Source organism: Panthera uncia, chromosome B1, assembly GCF_023721935.1.
Source record: "Panthera uncia isolate 11264 chromosome B1, Puncia_PCG_1.0, whole genome shotgun sequence".
NCBI lineage: Eukaryota > Metazoa > Chordata > Mammalia > Carnivora > Felidae > Panthera > Panthera uncia.
This window is the reverse complement of record NC_064811.1, coordinates 77,032,380-77,055,898: the sequence shown is the minus strand read 5'-3', so window position 1 is coordinate 77,055,898 and position 23,519 is coordinate 77,032,380. Positions and strand designations below refer to the sequence as shown.

Sequence of the window (23,519 nt, the reverse complement as noted above, 5' to 3'; positions counted from 1 at the left end):
TAAAGATAAGCACTATTTTTGAAAAAATACATTTTACCTACTGACGATGCAAGGCAATTTTCATTGCCTTTTACGGATTTACTCAGAACTACCTAACAAGGAAAGAAAGTATAATTACCTCAGCCTAAATGTTAGAGGTTTTTATTCTAAAGTTTAATTCTTCACTAATTTATTCTATGATGAATTTAATAGTCAACCAGGAAATTGGCTTTTATAAAAGTTATTTTATGGGCAGAAAATAGAGGAAAAAGTAATCATAAATGCCAAACTGTCTCTCTACTTTACGAAGCCAAATATTTCCTCATAGACTTGGTTTTTAAAGCTGGAATTTATCCCTTCAGGGTCACTATTATTTTTCAAAACTCCTACAAATATTAAATCTAAAAACTAATCGGTAATTCTAATTCTTCTCTTTCTCTTCAAATTTCTTCTCCTCCCCTGAGCTGTTGACTTTCAAAAATTCACAGAATGAGCATGTTTCTTGCAAAGTGGCTTGTCCTTCTTGGAGAAAAAGGTCTGACCTTCCAAACTTTCGCAACATACCTGAAAAAGAAGCATTATTTAAAAGAATATCGTTATTTTATCAAATATGCCTAAGAAGGGGAAATGATTTTTCACCCACTGGATAAGACAAAGCACTTCAGTTGGTTGTATTGGACATTCTGATATTTAACCATTACTATGGTATCTCATGCAATCTTTCAAAAGCAATGAAGAATGACTTTTTTCTGGAATGCATTCTGATTTATTTAAATCAGTGATCACTATTTTTCTTTATGATAAGTGAAGCACTTGGCTCTGATGAAAAAATTAAGACATAAAGAGGTCACATTAAATATAAGTTCTCTTCCCAAATTCTAATCAATGCCTCCTGTTGTAGGGACCCAGAGCATTCAAAACAAAAACAAATACAACTGCTTTGCCAGATATTCCGAAGGCCCCAGACACATAGACGTAGACTGCCTGAGAATTCTTTTTAATTCATTTCTTTGTTCCTTATAGTAAAAACCCTGGTCAACATCTGGCTACTGGATGATTATACAGTCTGTTGACTATCTACATTTATGTCTTCTTGTCTTTCCTATTGCCTTTGGTAAGTGTAATGGTCATGAGCATCTCTACCAGAGAACAGGAGCAAGCAAATCTGCTACCAGTTGTTACATTTTATAGATACCCTGAAGTCTAAGAGATGGAGGAGGTGAGCAAGGTCAATGGTCATGTTTGGGGAAATCCTTTGATTCCTATTAACATAACTTTTTCCCTTCATACAACGGGTATTGAGAATTATAAGATATATTAAATCCGATTAAAAAAAGCAAATATCTGAACAGAATATCTCTATTGGATATTTACTTTCTAAATTAAAAATAAAAGTCTTAGGGTAATGTAAATCTCTCAATCTATCTCTGCCATTAAAAATAAAACCAAATGAGGAGGGCACCTTTTGGGATGAGCACTGGGTGTTGTATGGAAATCAATTTGACAATAAATTTCATATATTAAAAAAATAATAATAAATTAAAAAAATAAATAAATAAAACCAAAAATGTGAAAATATCAAATACAATAGGTAGACTATAGGTTTATTATAGTCTCAAAAAGAAAAAAAAAATTATTCATGGACTATTGCTAAGGAAGGAGGCAAATCAACATATAGTTTGCTTCCATGATTAATTCAACAATAGATTTTTTTTAGAATTGTTTGTTTCTATTTCAAGTACTCATGTTTCCAAAAATTACTAAGAACACTCCAATAAAACAGAGTTTTAAAAAAATGTCAAGGTCTCTTACTGTTTTAAGAAATATACAGCTTCTCCTTATAAACATAAATTAAAAATAGGACCTTCTCTAAAGGGGTAAGCACCTTATTCTGTGCCAAGTAATTCAAAATAATGCCAAAAAATTTAATGAACAACTTTGAAGATCACTGTAAAAATACTTCTGGGTGTGAAGGTCTGAAAGATACAAAACCTGCTATTTCCATTTAGTGCTTAGGTGAAAACTGGCCATACTTGCTCCTCTCACTTGGAAATAAGAGTTTACTTACTGAGCATACAAAGCAGGTGTCATGCCAGGTAAAGCCCAGGGCCTCCAGGAACATGTCGCCAGCCTCTATGGGAAATTCACATCCACGGCATATGGTACCAAAAAGGGCATAATAATCTGTATTGGGGCGGGGTGGGGGTGGGGAGACATAATTTAAACATGAGAAAGCTTTAGAATAAGAATTCCTAGAAAGCAGCAACAAAATTGGAATTAAATGAGAAGATGAAGTTACTAGTAACTGGAAAATTTTCAGAGGGTATGTTTTGGCTTGAGACACATGTGTAGTGTGGTTCAGGTTACCTGTGGGGTAAATGCTATTTATTTACATAACTTAACGTCCTTTATTCTGTTTTTTTTTTTTTTTTTAATTTTTTTAATGTGTATTTATTTTTGAGACAGAGAGAGACAGAGCATGAATGGGGGAGGGTCAGAGAGAGGGAGACACAGAATCCGAAATGGGCTCCAGGCTCCGAGCTGTCAGCACAGAGCCCGACGCGGGGCTCGAACTCACAGACCGCGAGATCATGACCTGAGCCGAAGTCGGCCGCTTAAACAACTGAGCCACCCAGGCGCCCCTATTCTGTTTTTCTACGTAATACTTCTCACTTATCTCCAGCTACTTAAATGTCCAACTTCATATGAAGAACAACTCTGTTCTCTGATAAGCTATCAACAGACATGACTGTTTTAACAAAAGACAACAGAACTTCCAAAAACTAGCAACAGTAAGACTAAAGAACATAAATCAAGAAGAAATATCTGATATCCCAGCACATTTCATAGAGTATCTAACTTGGTAGGAAAGAAAAAAAGTCACAAGAAACTTCCATGAATAAGAGCCTTGACTGAGGTTCTAGCTGGACTGTATCCTAACAGTATTAGCCACTAATTCTTTTGCTGCAATTTCCTTTCAATTGTAAGACTTTGTGCTGAAAATCCTTAGCCAGAGAACACCATTAACTTGACACAGAGTAGTTATAAAATGCCAATAGGATTTCCTTCTAAAGAAAGCAGTTTTGATAAGATGTTTCTTTATTATTACTAAATTAGAATTTACTGGCAATTTTCTTTTATGCAGCCATTCTCACTACTTGTGTTTACTCCAACCTGGGCTGGAGCGGAAAGTAGACTATCATTTCCAACTTGATTTACCTTCCTTAACAATCTTCAGTATTCCTTAGCACCATTTGCTCCACACCTATCCACTGAGTCCTACTATGTGCCAGGCACTGTTCTAGGCACTAAAGAGTGCCACAATGGTGAAAAAGACAGATGTGGCTGCTCTCTTTAGGGTGATTATATCTTCATTGGGAGCAGGATGTTGTTGTTTATTGTATTTTTCAAACAAGTGATAATAATTTCACATTGTGAAAAGGACCATGAAGAAAAGAATCCTGTGATACAGAATAGTTAAGGGAAGTATGTAACACTCCATTAAATAGGTGGGTTATGAAAGGCTTCTCTAAAGAGGTAACAGTTGGGCTGAGGCATGACAAAAAAAGGAGAACTCACCACAGAAAAGCTGTGGAAGAACATATCGGTTAGAAGAAACTGCAAATACAAAGACCCTGAGGCAGGAAGAATCTCAGCATATTCAGAAAAGCAAAGGGGTGATGACATATGCCTGACAGAGGGTAAGGTAGTAGAAGAAAAGGGTGGCAAAGCATGTCTAGTAAGGAATGTATGTTTACTCAAGTGGAAGCCAACAAAGGTATCAAGCATAATCTAATTCACACTGAAACAAATATTATCATAACTTCTATTTAAAGGTTGGGGAAAGAAGACAGACCATCTTAGTTGGTGATCAGAACATCCAGGCAAAGGGTGAGTTGGATTTAGTTGTGACCACTGAGGTGAAGAGAAAAGAATGAATTTATATACACTGAGGGTACTGCTAGAATTTACTAATTACACTGGATATGAGGAGAGTAAGGGAAAGAACAGAATCTTAGATTTTGGGATAGTGGACAGTGGGGCATTTATTGAAATGGGAAAGGCTGAGCTAATAACAAGTGTTGGAGGTTAAAAAAATACAAGAGTAGATCATGTTGATTAGAAGTGACATTTATTTTTTGTTTTAAAAAAAAATTTTTTTTAACGTTTATTTATTTTTGAGACAGAGAGAGACACAGCATGAACGAGGGAGGGTCAGAGAAGAGGGAGACACAGAATCTGAACCAGGCTCCAGGTTCTGAGCTGTCAGCACAGAGCCCAACGTGGGGCTGGAACTCACAGACCGTGAGATCATGACCTGAGCTGAAGTCAGACGCTTAACCGACTGAGCCACCCAGGCGCCCCTAGAAGTGACATTTAAATAAATCTTCAAAAATATTTTTCCTTTTCTGTAAGCAATTTTGGGGTTTTAAAAATCTTCCTTCTTAGACTACATGAATATGATATTAAGGCTAGATAGCTGTATAGGTATGTAGCTGGACAGGGACTATCTGCCAGTTAGTCAAAATGTCTTGCAAAACTTAATTTTAAAACAAACAAACAAACAAACAAACAAACACCTCTTTCTTCAGAAGAATTAAGTGAAATCACAAAATGTGAAATATTCTGATTGAGTCAGGGTAGCAGCTTGTAGCCATCCTGTCCCCAAATAGCCCCCCGACGAGATAGGTCACTGGTGTCTCCATAGAGCTTCCGGGTGGATAGTCTGGCATAGATCCGCGCTGCTCCTAACTCAGCTGGAAGGAATGAGTGAGCAATAAAAGGTCACGTGATGCTACCAGCCTCAAATTAGAAGCTGACTGCTCCCTTAACTCAATAGTGTACAACATTCCTTTCCTCCAGCACCACACTTTGCATTTCAAGGTAGATCAACAACTCTAAAGTGGAAATGCAGCGGTGATGAATGCAGGCATGATGAAGGAAAATATTTTGTTTTTTGAAACATATGTGTGGTACTAATATCTAAGAGGAATAATAACAAATAAGTGTTATAAAAGTTCACTTACAGCCTTTGGGAAAGAAAAGGAAGTGTTCAGAGCTCACGTAGTAAGACAAATGTAGCAGATTGGTCCTTAGAGTCCAGTTTATTAAAAATAATTTTACTAAGGGAGCAATCCAAGCCAAGGTTACCCTTCCATTCAGTAAGAGTAACAAAGGACTTCCAATTTATTTTCAAGGCGGTTGCCTTAAACAGCAAATCAATATCATGTTCAATAGCTGAATACTTCTCATGTTTGTAACCACTCAAAATTCACCATTAGAGGTAGCTTTCAGCTACACAATGTGGTGGAATTCATATCCATAAACTATTAGGGATTCAAGTAAAATATTTTCCTACTAGATAATGCATACATACATGCTCATTTCTCTTCAGGAAACTGGGAATATCTGTTTTGACGAAATCACATAAAAGTTTTACATAGTTTTTTGCTGTATATTTAGAGTAACATTAAATGCCCCCAAAACAATTTGGAAATCCACTTTGTCCCCTACTGCCTTTCAACTTGGTAGTAACATTAAGGGTTAAGTTTATTCAAAATTTAAGAAACTAATGGCTTCAGGATCTTACCAGTCTCACAGTATGGTTCACCATCCTCCAAATGAAAAACATTATTACGAATGGGTTTTCCACAGGCCACACACACAAAACAGGAAACATGCCAAGTTTGTTTCAAAGCATTGATGACCTCCTGTTACAGAAAGGCAATTGGATATAAAGAAAGATGATCATACACAGATGCTTGCTCTATTAGTTGTACCAACACAGCCCTTTTAAACTGACCCAATGTAGGCACACGCTTTGTCGTTACCATCAGCTTTTCCTCTAAAGACACACTCACAAATGGTCTAAACTGATACCCTATATAATACGTGAGTTTTCAGTAAACTTATTTAAATAACGACTGTTGTGTTACTTAAACATTATATAGGGAGTGAATAAAGTAAGCATTTCATGAGTACTTGCTGTAATACATTCTGCTTTCTCTCAAAAGGGTGTCAGGGAATATTACAAAGGTTTCATAGTATTATCTTGAAAATGTCATGGAGGGAAAAAAAAAGAAAAGGAAATGTCATGGAGGAAGGGCAAAATGTTCAAAAATTAAAACAAACTTATGCTTTGGTGTATTATGGGAGTAATAACATAATCAGTGTAATCCAATCAGTTTAACACATGTTTACAGTTCTGGAAATCAGCTGTGACTACACGAAGCACACACTCAAATGAGCATCTAAAATTTGAACCACAAAGTATGGATTCTAGTCAACAATGACCCAATGGTTAAAAATACCAAGTATCAAAACAAAACAAAACAAAACAAAACAAAACAAAACAAAACAACAAGTATCAAAGACTTGGGCCAGAGTTTAATTAGTAAAAGAAGTCTTATTAAGAAGCTGGTTTTGCAAGGAATCATTTCTTTGGATTGACAGAGATGGAGCCATTAAACATTATTTTTTGAAGATGAGTTAATAAAATGGGATTTACTCTTTTATCACAAAAAAAGAGGATGCTACACATAAAGTATGGTTACAATTTTGTAAATGAATTACAAAGAGCAAATTGGAAGAAAATACATCCTAAGCTTAACAGGAATTATCTGGGACTGGTAAATATATAGGTCATTTTAATATTCTTCTTTACATCTTTTTGGTATTTTCTAATTATTTAGAGTGAAATATTTTTATAATAAAAAACTGTCAAAATACAATGATACAGAGTAAATTATTAGCCACAGAAAATGCAACAGTTCCCTAGTGATGGATAATGGGAAGACATGGCAGTAATTTAGATCCAAAAAGATCACCATGAAAATGTACAACAAATATACACTGAACCAAATCATTTCTCATGGCTCTTAGCATTTACTTCCCTTCCTATCCTTGAGACTGATTCCTATCCCTTAGAACAGGCAATTGAACAACTGAAACAACCCAGAGGATCTGTCCCTGTAGTGAAGTTCTGGCCCATCTCTAAGGCAATGAGGATAAGATTTCCATTTCCTACAACCTCATTTGGTTCTAAGACTGTTACCTGACTTTGTGTTATTAATGATTCTAGAATTCCATAGACTGTATTTATATAAAGTATTAACATATATTCAACTTCTTATTTGTCACTTGGGAAGGTATAGCCCGTATGTTGCTACTTTTTTGTTCCCAACATGTTGTACAAATTAATAATACAGAAATATTCCATGAAGAATATTTATAATTTAAGTGTCCTCAAAGTTTTAGACCCACTTAAAGATGTAACATGAAATTAAAACTACTCAATAATTTATACTAACTTTTCTCTCAACTGACACAAATTAAACTTTCATTATTACATTTTTATAGAGAGAATGGCAGAATTCAGCAATGCCATCTCCATCTTCTGTATTAGTTTTAGGAGTTTCGTATGGGACCAGGCACCTTGGCCACTTCTAAAATAAAATTCCAACTCCTGGTCACCCACAGGAAATGACTGACCCTTTCTTTGCAAATTGCAAACTGAGTATTCCAGAGCAGGAAATTCATTCATTCATCATTATTCATTATGTATCTGACTCCTACATTACTTCCTTTTCGAAAAGGGGGAAAAAAAAAAAAGGTGGTTAGATTATTTTTCTATTACATGTCTACTCTCATAAAATAGGTTATATTTTTAAACATTATATGCATTTAAGAAAAATATATCATTTATAAGCTTCATGTCTTATATATTTCATGAGATCTGTGCCCTGTGCTTGAACCCTGACAAATGGGGAAATGCTGGTCTTATAAAAGCTATGGAATTTAATTTAAAACAGTGAAGGTGTCAGTTCTGAGAACTCTGATGTGTGTGGTCCTGTGCGACCTCTTCATTCCTGAGCAAACAGGGTCCTGTTGAGGTAGCACACCCACAGTAAATTATTTTTTTCCCCACAGTGGCTAGACTTTCCCCAGACAAGCGAACACTCAGTAAGACAAACCCAAAGACAACTTAACCCCACGAGTCCGATATACTTCTACAGAGGTCTATTTAGTTTTGCTTTACAATAATAAACAGTGATGAAAACAGAGAGGGGATCAAGCAAGAAGAAAATAAAAAGGAAAACTGATGTAAGGGTTTCAAAACAAAAAAATTATTGTGCTTTAAAGCTCATTCAGAATAAACAGGTTTCTGATACTTACTCCAAGGATCTTCCTTTGACATCGACCACATTCAGGAGCGAAGAATTTCTCATAGCACAGCTCACAATACAGGGATCCCTTTTCCTCCACAAATCCAATGTAGGCCATTGTATTTTTGCAGTGAGCACAGTTAAACTCTTCTGGGTGCCAAGATTTCCCCAGTGCCACTAGGAATGGTCCCCTGCCAGAAGAAAAGAGATCGAGTTGGCTTGGGAATAAAAGTTTCTAAAGTTAGCTTGGACAGAACCTCTTTTATGCAATGTCCAAACAATTAAATACTTGCTCAATTATCCTTCTCAAGGGCTGAAAACATAGGCGCAGTAAATTTACATAGGAACTCTCTGCGCATTTATGTGAAGAGAATAAAGGGGAGGAGTAAAAAGCACTTAAGGGATTCCTTCAAGAAAGGCCATTTCCCCCACTTTTTTTCATCTTCAACAGATTTGGTGGTTATGTTTTTTTTTTTTTTTTAATTTTTTTAATGTTTATTTATTCTTGAGACAGAGAGAGACAGAGCATGAATGGGGGAGGGTCAGAGAGAGAGGGAGACACAGAATCTGAAGCAGGCTCCAGGCTCTGAGCTGTCAGCACAGAGCCCGACTCGGGCCTGAACTCACGGACCGTGAGATCATGACCTGAGCTGAAGCCGGACGCTCAACCGGCTGAGCCACCCAGGCACCACAGTGGTTATGTTTTTTGAGTTGCAATGAGTGGGTCTGTCTGCATCATGATAATGAATGAGAATGAGGATGTTAACTCTGACATAAAATGAAATAACCAGGAAAAAAAATACATGGTTTAGACAGAGATGAGAAGTTGACATTTCTATAAAATAGACAAAAGAGAAATCTCAATTTGGTAATGTCAGGAGTCTTAAAAACAGTAATAATTATTACCTGAGAAAACACTGCAGTCAATTTCTCTTCCCCGCACATTGTTTCATATACTTATTTCTCAACTCTATTAAACATATCAAATGTTTATGACCCCTCCAAATAGACTATGGAAACTGTCAACTGGATATTAGAGACTGTTTTGAAGCTACTTAGAAAGGTTTTATTTAATTAAAACATGACTGATTTTTAATGCACATTTGTTTCAAGGTAACAAATGTTTGTAAAGAGATTTTTTTCCATTAAATACTATATAGTCATGAACTGATAAGGCGGGTTTGGTTTCCTTGACAGGAATCCATTATGAACCCTTATCTAGTCATGAAGCCTGCAGAGATGAACCATTCTAGCCTCTGCAACGTACTTTTCAGTAGCTCCATCCCACTAATTTTTATTCACAGAGTGGCTTTACCTCCAAGGCACTTTTACACTTATCCAATTTGTCCATACAACATTCCTGTGAGATAGACCAGGGCAGTTATTACAAACTCAGTTTAACAGATGGAGAAGCTGAGATACAGAATGTTCAAAAGATTGACAAATATCATAAAATGACTGACTGAGTGAAGGCCAGAAGCTGAATTTCCTGATTTGTAGCAAACTGGTATAGTCAACTGAATGTTCTGCTTTTCATCTCATTACCATCAATTATCATCACTGAGTGACACACAGTTAATTGTCAGTGAGCACGGATACCTGACTTCTAGGCAGATTATAGGAAAAGTCATAGTAATGAGCATCACAAAATCGAAGCATTTTTTAGCCTTTAATGATAACGTAAACCTCAGTATTCAGTAACTATTTCCCACTGGGAAATTCTTTGCAAATACAGTGATGTTTACTCAGAACCAGCACCTAATCCTCCAAGAGTCAAAAAAGTAAAAAAGTTCTTGATGAATGATAAAAATGTGTTCTTTGAGGTATAAGAGGGTATTTTGTAGCCTCATTTTTTGTTAACTTGTTTTTTATTAATAACATGATGCCACTTTTATCAGCTGGTGCATGCAGTTCTCCTGAGCATTTGAGACAAATACTTTATTATTATGTTTTTAAGCTTTAGGGCACCATAGTTTTGTTATCACTAACAAGGAGTGTCTTTGTTAACTAATTCCTGCCAGAGAAAGAAAGGGCTATAGATCACTTATTCTGTAACCAAATATGTTACTTTGGGTAGGTTGTCCCTCAATTTTTAATTGGATAATAAATAACAGTTCTACTCAACAAGCTCCTTCTTCTCATTTTCTCAGTATATATTCAAAGATAAACCAAGGAGTCACAATGCTCAAAGCTAGACAAAGTTTCATGAGTCCACTGAGCTTTTCCACCAAGTGGGTATCTGGTTATACAAGCTTGAAAAGGCTGCCAGGTTCAATTTACTGTGACCATAACATAGAGTCTGGTAGAACTGTGCTAACATTTGCTTGGACACTAAAGGCAGATTTCAAAGAATTTGTTAGACTGAATTTTTTTTATGAGGGCACATCTTCCAGCTCCTCCATAGGCTGGATGGCCCCTGAAGGCCTGTATCTGTATTCAGCTTTCCAGTTTGCAAAAGTCAATCTAATCAAACTCCACATTCCGTATGGATGCACTTGAGAGCTTTTCTCCACAAACATGGCTGTCAGTGCCAGAAAATATTTAACAAAATTCATCTGAGAAAAGAACAACTGATTGAGGAATACACACTCCATTTTTAGATTTCCTAAAATATGTGTTGAAACCAAGTCAGACCAGCAGAGAAGGACGTTCTGCGATTCATGGCATATTGGACCTGATCCATTCCACAGAATGATTCCTTTAATGACCGGTGCTCAGCCTGACACCATCAGTCTACACTGACACTTGTCCTAGGAAACAGCCTTGTGACAGTCACCCTTGCTCCTCCTCTAAGTTGCTATTGAGAGTGTTATCTGTTAGAGATCATACAGGGTCATTTTCATGTGGACTCTCTGGAGAAAGTCCTTCAGGTTTGTGTAGTAAGAACAGTTTTGCTTCTTCTGAGAAATAGGGTTTTTACTCATCGTACAGTAAATTTAAAAATTAACTTTCTTTGTTGACCACTAGAAGGCTTAAAGCCAAATTTAGTCAAACCCTAGGCAAGTATGTAAGGTCATTATTATAGGTTTTGCCAAGTCTGAATGAGCACATTTTTGACCAGTCTTCATTTTTAATGGTCCCATTCATGATTTTCATTATTCTTTTGCTTCCTTTTATAATTTAGAAGATTTTCTTGTATTTCATGTATTCTTAAAAATGTTTTTAAAAGGTTTATAGAATAGTGCCTAGTACAAATAAATTAATTAAATTAATTAAAACTATCATCAGTTGAGGGACACCTGGGTGGCTCAGTCAGCTGAACGTCCGACTTTGGCTCAGGTCGTGATTTCATGGCTTGTGAGTTGGAGCCCTGCGTCGGGCTCTGTGCTTGCTTTGGATTCTGTGTCTCCCTCTCTCTCTGCCCCTTCCCTGTTCTCTCTCTCTCTTCTCAAAAATAAACATTAAAAAAATTAAAAAAAAAAACTATCATTGATTGAAAGAATAAGTTTAAGATACCTCCTTACTTTCTTATCAAATCTAAATAGTGAAATGTCTTAACAACAGTAAAGAAACACTCTCTGCACCTTTAAAAACTGAGCCGAATATAACTTTTGTTCCTGCCAGAGCTCCTTTCTTAAACATGCTCAGTGTGGTACTGCCCCAACCGGGTATTCCCTGGCCCAGCTGAAAGAGCACCTTTCCCATCATGTCCTTGAAGTTATGTATAGATGAAACAATAAAATCTCTTATATATATAACAAAGTACTCTTTTCTGTGTTGGCAGAGACTAATTTAACAAATTCATTAACACAGGATTAACACTGAAGAAGTTCTTCTTGTTCCAGGTAGATTGGGTTTCCATCTGTGACCTGGACAGACAGGCTTGGGTAACAGCAAAGTGGAATTAAGTATGCAGCTACCTCTCTTCCAGTCCTCCACGCCACTGTCTTTCCCAAGTACTCCTTGAGTGACAAAGGAAGAGACAGGAAAGAGTTAAAGGACTGACTGGCTGACAAAGAGTTAACCTAGCTCATGAAACTTTTTAGCCTCTTGATCTTCTGAGACTTATACCAAAAAGAAAAGAGAGAGAGAGAGAGAGAGAGAGAGAGAGAGAGAGAGAAAGGAAGGTGGGGAAAGATGTCAAAAGGAACAGGAAAAGAAAAGCTTACACGGTGAGAAGGTGAAAGGGGTTGCAAATTTCAACAGGCATAACCTAACAGGGATTCAGCTTCAAAATCAAATGCTCCCTTCTTGCCTCCCTTTGTAATTTAACTTGAACAATAACTCTCAGTGATAGAAATTAGCTCTATAAATAGATGAAGAAAATATCAGAAGCTACCTAACATTCCTAAGATCATGTGGATGATAACTGTAAAGCTGGCATTCTAAGGCTACTGGAGATTAGAAATTATATTTGACCCAAAGTTACTGCATCAATAGAAGTTAAAAATTAAAAAAAGCTAAGAAAATCAAAAGAAGTTAGTCAACAAAAGGTAAAAACAAAGCCACATGAAAAAACAACTTGTGCTCAAAGACAAAAATGGCATCTGATATTCTACTTAATTAGATATAATAAAAATGTATACACCAATTTTATATTATTAATATGGTCAAATTTTGGAAAGGGCTTGGCATGAGCAAGGAGTCCAAGAACAATGGAACCATAGGAAGAGTTTTCTGAAACAGAAAAGATCACTGGAAAAAACCACACACACACATTCACAAATACAAAGACATATGCAGGGAGAGTAAAAGAGAATGAAATACACTCAAACATGACAGTGAAACACACTCCCTTTCAATACTTACAATACTCACAATTAGCAATAGTAACAATCCTTCCTAAAATTAGAAGTGTGGCATTTCCAGTAAACTGTGCCCAAACTTTCCAATTTGGAGCATTAAATAATATATTTCTATTTTTACTGAGTATCATCTTTAATTTGTAAGCCCATTAAAATACTGCTTTTAAAAGGTTGTGAGGCCAACTGTAGCTTTTTATTTTAAAGACATAAATGACTCACTGCCCAAAAATATATGCACAGGTAAAATGAGCCTGAACATAACAGTGAATAAAAAGGACAAGTTCTAAAAAAGGTAATATTAACTGATAATTCTTTAAGTCTATTGGAGACAATTATACTCAATTATTTATATTGGTTATTATAAAATCCATGAAGCAGGAAAATGTGATTCTATATATTAAGACAAGTGAGGTATAAATTCAACTTGGAGAAACTGTTATCATACATTCCTCCAAATACTTTTTAAAAGTTCAGTCATTAACTGAACAGCAGAAAATATGGCAGGAAACAAAGCCAGGAAATGCCCTGCTCACACGGAACTTACTTTCTAGCATGGGGACAAAAAACCAAATAATGTTAAAAAAAAAAGTTAGATTTTAACAAGAGGAGGACAATGAAGCAGGGAGGGAAGATAGGGAGACTGTATATATTGGGGGGGGGGGATTAAACAGGTGGCCAGGGACACCTGTTTTAGTAAAGATCTGACGGAGGCAAAGGTGAGCCATGCAAATATCCAGGGAAAGAGAATCCAGGCAAAGGTAACACCAAGTGCATGGGCCTGATGAAGAGGCCTGGGGAGTCTGAGAAACAGCAAGAAGGCCAATGTGCCTGCAGTAGAGGAAACAAGGGGGAAATTGTCAAGTAATAAGGACAGAGAGATAATGAGGTGGCGGTGGGATGGAAGTGACTGTGTAGGGCCTTTAGGCCACTGTAAGGATTCTGGCTTCTACCAACCATTATGGGGTTTCCAGCAAAAGAGTGACATGATCTGATTTATGTTTTATCAGGATTACTCTAGCTACTGTGTTGAGAACAGACAGGTAAAGGGCAAGGGCAAAAGCAGAAAGATACTAGTTGGAAAACAACTTCATTATCCCAGGTGAGAAATAACCATGGCTTGGATCAGGGTATTAGTAGTAGTACAAACAGTGAGAAAGGTTCAGATTCTGGGTCTATTTAAAAGTTAAGAGTTAAAAGGATGTGCTGATAGATCACGTGAGATCTGGGCAACTGAGCAAACAGAGCTACCACTAAGAAGAGCAAAACTGGGAGAGAGAGCATGGTAGGCAGTATTCCAATATGGCCCCCAAGACACCAGTCTTCTGGTGTACATGGCCTGTATGATCCCCTGGTCTAGAGTGTGGGTGGAACCTGCGAATATGATGGAACATCACTCCTGTGACTAGTTTATTTTACCTGGCGAAGAGGATTATGCAGATGTCATGTGAGTTCCCTAATAAGTTGACATGGAGTTCATCAGAGATTGTTTAGGAGTGTGTTAATTTCCACATATTTGTGAATTTCCCAAAATTGTTGGTTAGGTATTTCTCATTTCACTCCATTCTGCTCAGACAACATACTTTGTATGACCATCAGTCCTTTTACATGTATTGAAACTTGTTTTATGGTTTAACACATGTGGTCTATCCTGGAGAACGTTCCATGTGCGCTTCAGAATTTGTACTCTCCTGTTATTAGACAGGATGTTCTATAGATGTCTGTTAAGTTTAGTCACAGTGTTGTCCAAGGCTTATTGTCAACTTTCTGTGCAGTGTTATACCCATTATTGAAACTAGGGTACTGAAGTTTACAATTATTGTTGAATTGTCTATATTGCTCTCATCTATTCTGCCAGTTTTTGTTTCATGTATTTTTGGGCTCTGTTATTAGGTGAATATATTAATTGTTGTATCTTCTTGATGGATTTAATTTTTTATCATTATAAAATGTCCTTCTTTTCTCTTTCAACACCTTTTTTCTTAATGGCTGTTTTATTTAATATTAGTATATAATGTCACTCCAGCCATCTTTTGGTTATAAAGTTTGCATGATGTATCTTTTTTGTACACTTGTACACTTTTATTTTCAATCTCTTGGTATCTTTTAGCGCGAAGCGTGTCTGTTATAGGCAGCATGTAACCAGACCATGATTTTATCTATTCTATAATTCTTTTAATTAGAGTGCTTAGTCTATTTACATTTAATGTGTAATTTCTGGTAAGTTAGGAATACGAGCACCATTTTGTTATTTTTTTTTTCCTAGATAGTCCTACATCTCTGTTGCCTTTCCTATATAAAAGAGGGAAAGAGGAATTAAGCTCATCAGCTGACAGTGAAAATGGGAAATAAGTTATTACAGGTCTAAGGAGAAAAAAGAAAACATAAAACTGGCTTTCTGGGAGATGGAAAAGTAAACATACTAGAGACATACAGCAGATTTTTGTCACTATTAAGAACATATCTGAGTGACACCTAGATGGCTGAGTCAGTTGAGCATCCAACTCTTGATTTTGGCTCAGGTCATGATCCCAGGGTGGCAGGATCAAGCCCCTCATGGAGCTCTACTCTGAGCATGGAGCCTGCTTGAGATTCATTCTCATTCTCATTCTCATTCTCTCTCTCTCTCTCTCTCTCTCTCTCTCTCTCTCTCTCCCCCCCCCCCCCCGCCCCATGCTCTCTAAAATAAAATTTTTAAAAAATTAAAAAAAAACAAAAACAAAACCCACACCTGAGATTAATAGCCATGAATTTAAAGTGTCACTGGTTAGTATGGTTAGAATGGGTTTCCTTCCAGCCACATCCACCTTCAAGTGTGGGCAAAGAGTAAACCAAGACTTGGTTTTTCCAGCCTAGTGGTTTCAGTTAAGTGAATATGATGAAGTGAGAGATGGGCAAAGGAACTGAGGATGTATGCAAGGGATACTGACTAATGAGTGCCTAAAGAATTCAGACTGGATAAGAAGGGCAGTGAGGATATTGGGACCCAAGGGAACAGTGAGAAGGTATTTGAAACAATGGATCAGAAGTTGCTGGGAGGCAGGGAGTGGTCAAAGGATTGCTAGAATTGAGGTAACGGGGGAGAGTGGAAATATAGGCTGCTGTTCTTGAATGAGGTGCTTAGAAATGAGATTATGGAGGAAATGTAGTTAATGGTAGAGGATATGACTGAAAACTGGTGGCTGAAGTTAACTAGAGGAATCACTGAAGTATAAGATGTCAGAGAATTGACAGACCTCAATATTAGAAGGATCACACAGATAATGAAATCGCCAACATGGATTTCCATTATTAATATATTTTCATGAGGCAAGATTAATTTTCAATTTTACAACTGTGACAATTTAGAACCTTTGGATATCTCACGATTTTCCTAAGTACTATGATTCAGAACTCCTTACTATGGATATTAGGGCAGTACATATATATTTCTTGTATTACTATAAGGGTACGATGTACCTCTCCTAATGCTTACATTATTACATTATGGTTATCTGTGCCAGGGTTTTGGCTTCTCTATCAGATGATAAAATGTATCAAAACAGGAAGTGTCTCTTAATCTTTATATACTATAGTGCCAGTATGGCAACTAGCGCATGTTTTCTTTTTAACTTATTTATTTTTTAAAATTAAGATATAATTGCATACAATGTGTAAGTTTATGATGTACAGTGTTTTGGTTTGGCATGTTTATACATTGTAATATGATTACCACTCTAACAACAGCCAACACTTTGAAAGTTTTCAGTGGATATTTGTTGTATAAAACTACTGATTTTATAAGTAGGCTATTGAGCCTTATTGTTTGCCATTCCTTTCAAATAAAAGAAATTGGTTTGTTGAAACTAGAGAATTCTCACTTCTTTTGCACAAGTAGGATTCTGGATGTATCTCTATTAAACTTACCAACAACTGATATGGTTGTTGATATGCTGGTTTGTATTTTTTACTAAAGTATAACTGGATTATTTTGCTAGGGCTGCCTTAACCCAGTACCACAGATTGGGTGACTTAAACAGCAGGAATTTATTTTTTCACAATTTGGGAGGTTGGAAGTCACATAGATAATAAATGGTAAAACCTAAATTTGAGTCCAGATCTAACTAATGTTAGATACATAATCAAGATGTTGGCTGGGTTACTCTCTTCTAAGGCCTCTCTCTTTGGCTTATGGATGGCCATCTTCACATGGTCTTCCTTCCATGTATGTCCAAATCTCCTTACAAGAACCCCAATCATAATGGATTAGGGCCCACCCTAATGACCTCATTTTACCTCTTTAAAGACCTTATCTTCAAATATAGGCACATTCTGAGGTACTGGAGGTTAGGGCTTCAACATATGAATTTAGGGGGGCACAATTCAGTATGTAATAGTCACTTCCTTAAGGGAAGGGAATATGTCTTTGATTTCTGTATCACTGGTGCCTAAATGGGGTAGCACACAAAATATTTAATGAGTGTTGCTTATTGAATGACTACATTTCTACATTAGATGAGAAACTGGAAAAGTGAACCCTGGGTCATCTATAGGAGTCTAAGAATGCATGTATATAGTACAAAGTCATTTTGGTGGGGAGGTAGGAACTTCTAATTATTCAATCTATTATTTACTCCCTTCTTTCTCACTCATATACTAACACATTATGAAGAAAAGCAGTCAAGTTATTGCAGGTCTGCTTAAGATGTTTTTCTCCTGATTAAATACAGTAACAAAGATTACTATGTATATATTCATAATAGTTATACATTTATATATATTAATATATCTTGATGTATATTTTCTTTACACAAAATTAGCATCATACTTAAAATCAAAAATAGATTTATGTTTTAATCTTAATATGATACTATAAACATTTTCCTTTCTTTACTGCATTTTTTTAATGTTTATGTATTTATTTTGAGAGAACACATGTGCATGCACGAGCAGGACAGGGACAAGGAGACAGGGAGAGAGAGACTCATAAGCAGGCTCCACACAACACGAAGCCCCATGCGGGGCTTCGATCCCACAACCATGAGATCATGACCTGAGCCAAAATCAAGAACTGGACGCCTAACCAACTGAGCCACCCAGGTGCACCTAAACATTTTCCTAAGTAGTAGTTAAAACATGAATAAAATTTAAAGTTAGATCCGGGCTCAAATTCAGATTCTACCATTTACTTACTATCTGTGTGACTTCAGGCAAATATGTATCTTCTCTGTGTCTAGGTTTTCTCATCTATGAACTGAGGCAATTTTACTAATTGTCTCGCAAGTTTATAAAGAATGAGAATTCAGGTAAAATTCTTAGCACAACATTTGACATATGCCAAGAACACATTAAACAATTATTATTATTATTATCCAAAAAGAGGATCTTAATGGCACCATAATATTAGATGCTGAACATTTGTGTTTTTTCAAACTTTCCACTACAATAAATTTGAAATCTTGGTCTATATGTCTTGCTCATATGGCCTAATGTCTTTGGTTGTTCCCTTAAACTCAAGAGCTAACATATTACACCAAACTTTTTTATTTTCAAGTGAAGTTTTAACAGAAAGGGAGAATAAATAAAATCTATTAATAAGGGAATGCTGAGAAACTGAAATGCTTGGTGAAACAAGCAAAAACCTCTCCCTGGGGTAGCTGAGATGGCTCAGCATGAGGAAAGTTTGAAAATCACTGAGCAAGAAACAAATGTTAAAGTCCTCTCTCTCACTGGAATAAACAATGGGTTGCCAGAATGTGATTGTTCTGGTGCTGTGCCGCAGGCAAACACAGAACAATAGCACTGTGGCTATTTCTTTTAAGCATTCCACAGCTAGGAAGAAATTCAAGCCCTATAAATCCTGTATTCTTTCACAAAGATACTAAGCTTAAAGTGAATGGTTCAGTTAACTCCCTGTATGTAATACAAGCGGTGAACAGATTTTAATGCCACTGGGTAGATCAGTAAAGAAATAAGCTAGACTTTTCATAAACCTATCCTATTAGGAAAAATAAAATGTGGTTTTGGCTACATTAACCTGATTTTCTGCTTCCCTATTATACCAGCACTCAACTGTCAATCAAGTCTTAAGTGTAAGAATCAAAGAAATGGTACTTCTATCATAAATGGATTGGAAATGTTCCATAGCAAACTTCTCTTTTTTAATTTAATGTTTATTTATTTTTGAGAGAGAGACAGAGAGAGAGACAGAGAGAGACAGAGAGAGACAGAGAGAGCGTGCGCGAGAGCACGAGCGGGGAGGGGCAGAGAGAGAGGGAGACACAGAATCGGAAGCAGGCTCCAGGCTCTGCGATGTCAGCACAGAGCCCGATGACGGGCTCAAACTCACGAACCGCAAGATCATGACCTGAGCTGAAGTCAGACACTCAACTGACAGCCACCCAGGTGCCCACGTTCCATAACAAACTTAATCAAAGCATCAAAAGAATTTCTTATCCATCTATAAAAGGCCACTAACTAATCAAAGTAATGTCTATTTAGGTGCAACATTCATAACTCTTTTCAAGGTTCAAACAAACCAAAAAAATGTCAGGCATTAAATTACATCCAAATAAAATATTTTATGGAGATTTTGGATAAATATGTTCTATAAGAGATAACAGGCTCAATGCTAACATTCAATAATTAAGTTTTCTGAGGCCATCAACTTTGCTAAAGAAATTAAAATAAAACAAAATTTGCCTTAGTTTGCTTTTATTTAAATACTTTTTGAAAATGCGGGAATTAGAAAATACATAAGAGGGGCGCCTGGGTGGCTCAGTTGGTTAAGCGGCCGACTTCGGCTCAAGTCATGATCTCGCAGTCCGTGAGTTCGAGCCCCACGTCGGGCTCTGTGCTGACAGCTCAGAGCCTGGAGCCTGTTTCAGATTCTGTGTCTCCCTCTCTCTGACCCTCCCCCGTTCATGCTGTGTCTCTCTCTGTCTCAAAAATAAATAAACGTTAAAAAAAAAAAAAAAGAAAATACATAATAAAACAATACAAATTATAAACAAATAATGTAAATTACTCTGTGGAAAATAAGATATAAATTATAAAATAATCCTAAACTTCCCAGAGTTTGCAGGTTACAATATTCCCTACTGAAGTATCAAGCCTACAACTGCAGCTTGTTTTTAAAACAGGTGTTCAAGAGAATGTCACTTGATCTAACGTGTCCTTGCTTTGGTAAGTGATACTGACACTGAGGCCAAGAATAAGAATTATGCTTTGACTAGGTCTCTGAACTGACCACAGTCTATTCAAGCTACTTTAGCATTTGAACACCAAGCAAATATGCTTATGTTAATTACCGTCATGTGATCTTGACATGAATTAATCCCTGTTCCTATTAACTTCCCTAGTAAATGAAGCTTTAATGCTTAACTGATAACAAAGTGCTGGGATAATCCAGAGCAATACAAATTTAACAGATGAGGGAGCAATAAGTAATGGCCATTCATCTTATTAATATAATACATATTTATTTCACATGGCAGAAAGACTGTGTATTAAAATTACATCCTGGCCTAGCGTTAAAACTGAAACCAAGATAGGTAGGGAGGGGTGGGAATGTAATTCCTATTTAGATGTTCATATTTTCTCCACAGTAATTTTTTCACATGTTGGTACTTATGATTATAGGATGTCACAGAATTTCATAATCAGACAATATGAATCAACAACTGATAGGGTTTGACAGTTCGTTAACCCATCCAGTAATTACTTGCTTACAACAGCATACAAATAGCAGTGACTCCAATCTCCATAAAGGGTATTTTTATTCAGAATATAGTATCCCTAACCACCACTCTAGGTAACCAAAGTACCATAACTTCTAAAAACAAATGTTACAAGTCAGAACTTGTTTTTTATTTGATTAACATTAATCCTAAAAATATAACAACTAAATACAGTTGGTAATTAAAAATATAGTTTTATTTATTGGAACAAAGCAGCACCATGCTAGAATCTATTAATTTAGATATTTCTTTAAGGCACTAACCCTATAGTACTACTTTTAGGAAACTGACTCTACCCAAATTGATATTATGGCTTGAACAAGTGGGTCTAGAGTCACGCATGATCTATTCAGGTAAAATATCCACAAATGCTTTCTGTGTGTTGGTTATTGTCTAGACTTTGGTTTTTTCCTCCTTTTCCCCATAACTATTATAACTACTCCCACTGCTACTGGCTCGTTCTTATTAAACAGGAACTCAAGATGGAAAACACATTTAAGTGAAAAAAAAAAAAACAGCTTACAAAATATTGTATTATAATTCTATTTCTGTAAAATCACAAGTGTCCTTACAGATGTGTGTTTTAAAAATGAGAGTTCAAATACTAGTAGTGGTTATCTTGGAAGGTAGAATTACGTACGAACTTTTATTTTTGCTTTCTGTTTTATTATTTTTGAAACGTACAATGAACACTTAAGATGAAAAATCTACTTTATTTTTTTTTAATTTTTTTTTAAACATTTATTTATTTTTGAGACAGAGAGAGACAGAGCACGAGTCGGGGAGGGTCAGAGAGAGAGAGGGAGACACAGAATCTGAAGCAGGCTCCAGGCTCTGAGCTGTCAGCACAGAGCCCAACGCGGGGCTCGAACTCACGGACTGTGAGATCATGACCTGAGCCTAAGTCAGATGCCCAACCGACTGAGCCACCCAGGCGCCCCAAAATCGACTTTATTTTTAATCATGTACTGTGTACTGTGTCCTTGACATATTTATTATTTAATAGTGGGTCAATGAAAAGAATATTTATATTTGGTTCTTAAATAGCAATAATTATATAATAGAGTAGGGGAAAATGCAAGCAAGCCTTAACGTTATTCAACTTTAGACAAGCCACTGTTTCAACTATTTCAAAACAGGATAAATTAAAAATGAGGAGTGAGCTTGAAGAGTCATTTCAACCTATTATTTATTACTGCCAACAAGGCGACTCACAGAAGCAACAAGGTCCTGCTGGTGGGATCCCTGCCATCGACATTCATATCTACACCTTCTAACATTTTAGAAATCACTTAAGAAATGCTCAGGGGCTAAGTGGCAATATAGTGCACTCACATAAGATCTCTGGGCCTTTTTTCCCTCATGGAATTTAAGAGACAATAAAACAGATTTGGATACAAAAGTATTTTAAAGAAGCAGGTTATGACCTAATCTAAAATTGAAAGCATTTATGAATAGATCCAAAGGTAATTATATCTTTCAGTACTTAGGTATTCAAAAATCCAATCTTTTTTTCTCTAGGGCTCAAAGTTCTTTACTTTTTCACTAGTTATTTTTCATCTAAATGAAAAGTCCTCACTTTTACAATCTGTAAAAGAATGAAGTTCAGAGAAATAATCTTCAGGGTCCCTTTGAGTCTTAAAATTTTATTACTCTCTGAAAGGCCACATTAATCATTATTTTTTCTTAGTTTTGACAGGAATTAATAACTGAGAAAAGCGGTATTTTTAGCTTTATTTACAGAGTCCAGAATTACTTTTCATTACAAGAGATTCTAAGAAATATATATTTTTATTTATCACTTCAGTGACTACATAAAAATATAGCAAAAATATTTTCACTAATAAAATCTGAAATCATTCAAAATAATAAAAAAAATTAACATTGGTATTAAGTACTTTCAAGAAAATTCCAAAAACGAATAACCCACCTGATGACCTGGTTACAGTGGGCACACATTGGAGTTCGTTTCCCTGCAGGAATATGCTCAGCTCTTTGCACTAAAGTGCCTTGGTCATGTGACTGGGGCTGTCCCCTGGCTGAGTTGGCTGGTGCTACTGCTCCTGATGAGGCTGCACTGTTTGAGATTCTTCCACTGGAAAGTGCTAGGAATTAAGACACAGAAGAATCAGAATGAGAATAAGCCAAATATAAAGATTTTCTAATATTCAAATAATAATATTACTTTGTAAAATCATCTATTCATATATAGCAACACAGGCCTACCTCAAGAAGCAAGAAAAATCTCAAATACACAACATAACCTTACACCTAAAGGAGCTAGAAAAAGAACAGCAAAGGAACCCTAAAGCCAGCAGAAGAAAGGAAATAATAAAGATTACAGTAGAAATAAATGATACAGAAACAAAACAAAACAAAAACCTATGAGAATAGATCAATAAAACTCAGAGCTGGTCCTTTGAAGGAATTCATAAAACTGATAACCCCCTAGCCATGCTTATCAAAAAAAAGAGAAAGGACCCAAATAATAAAAATCATGAATGAGAGAGGAGAGATCATAATCAATACCACAGAAATGCAAACAATTATAAGAGAATATTATGAAAAATTATATGCCAACAAACTGGGCAACCTGGAAGAAATAGATAAATTCCTAGAAACATAAACTATCAAAACTGAAATAGGAAGAAATAGGACATTTGAACAGACTGATAACCAGCAAAGAAATTGAATTTGCAGTAAAAAATCTCCCAAGAAACAAGTCCAGGGCCAGATGGCTTCCCAGGGAAAATCAACCAAACCTTTAAGGAGAAGTTAATTCCTATTTTTCTCAAACTGTCCCAAAAAATAGAAATGGAAGGAACATTTTCCAACTCATTCTATGAGGCCAACATAACCTCAAAAAATTAGAAATACCAGGGGTGCCTGGGTGGCTCAGTCAGTTAAGCATCCAA

General features: G+C 36.1%; 1 protein-coding gene across 5 annotated transcripts in view; it reads right to left on the bottom strand.

The window, feature by feature from the left end:
• Window positions 1-434: 434 nt before the first annotated feature.
• Window positions 435-23,519, bottom strand: part of PDLIM5 (PDZ and LIM domain 5) — a 218,408-nt gene continuing 195,323 nt past the window's right edge. For all 5 annotated transcript variants that reach the window (XM_049630885.1, XM_049630892.1, XM_049630886.1 and 2 more), the window contains 5 exons: window positions 22,535-22,709; window positions 8,155-8,335; window positions 5,570-5,690; window positions 2,048-2,163; window positions 435-543 (listed from right to left, as the gene is read on the bottom strand). In XM_049630885.1, the coding sequence (XP_049486842.1) occupies window positions 454-543; window positions 2,048-2,163; window positions 5,570-5,690; window positions 8,155-8,335; window positions 22,535-22,709 (683 nt within the window). In that variant the 3' untranslated portion in view covers window positions 435-453. The remainder of the gene's footprint in view (window positions 544-2,047; window positions 2,164-5,569; window positions 5,691-8,154; window positions 8,336-22,534; window positions 22,710-23,519) is intronic.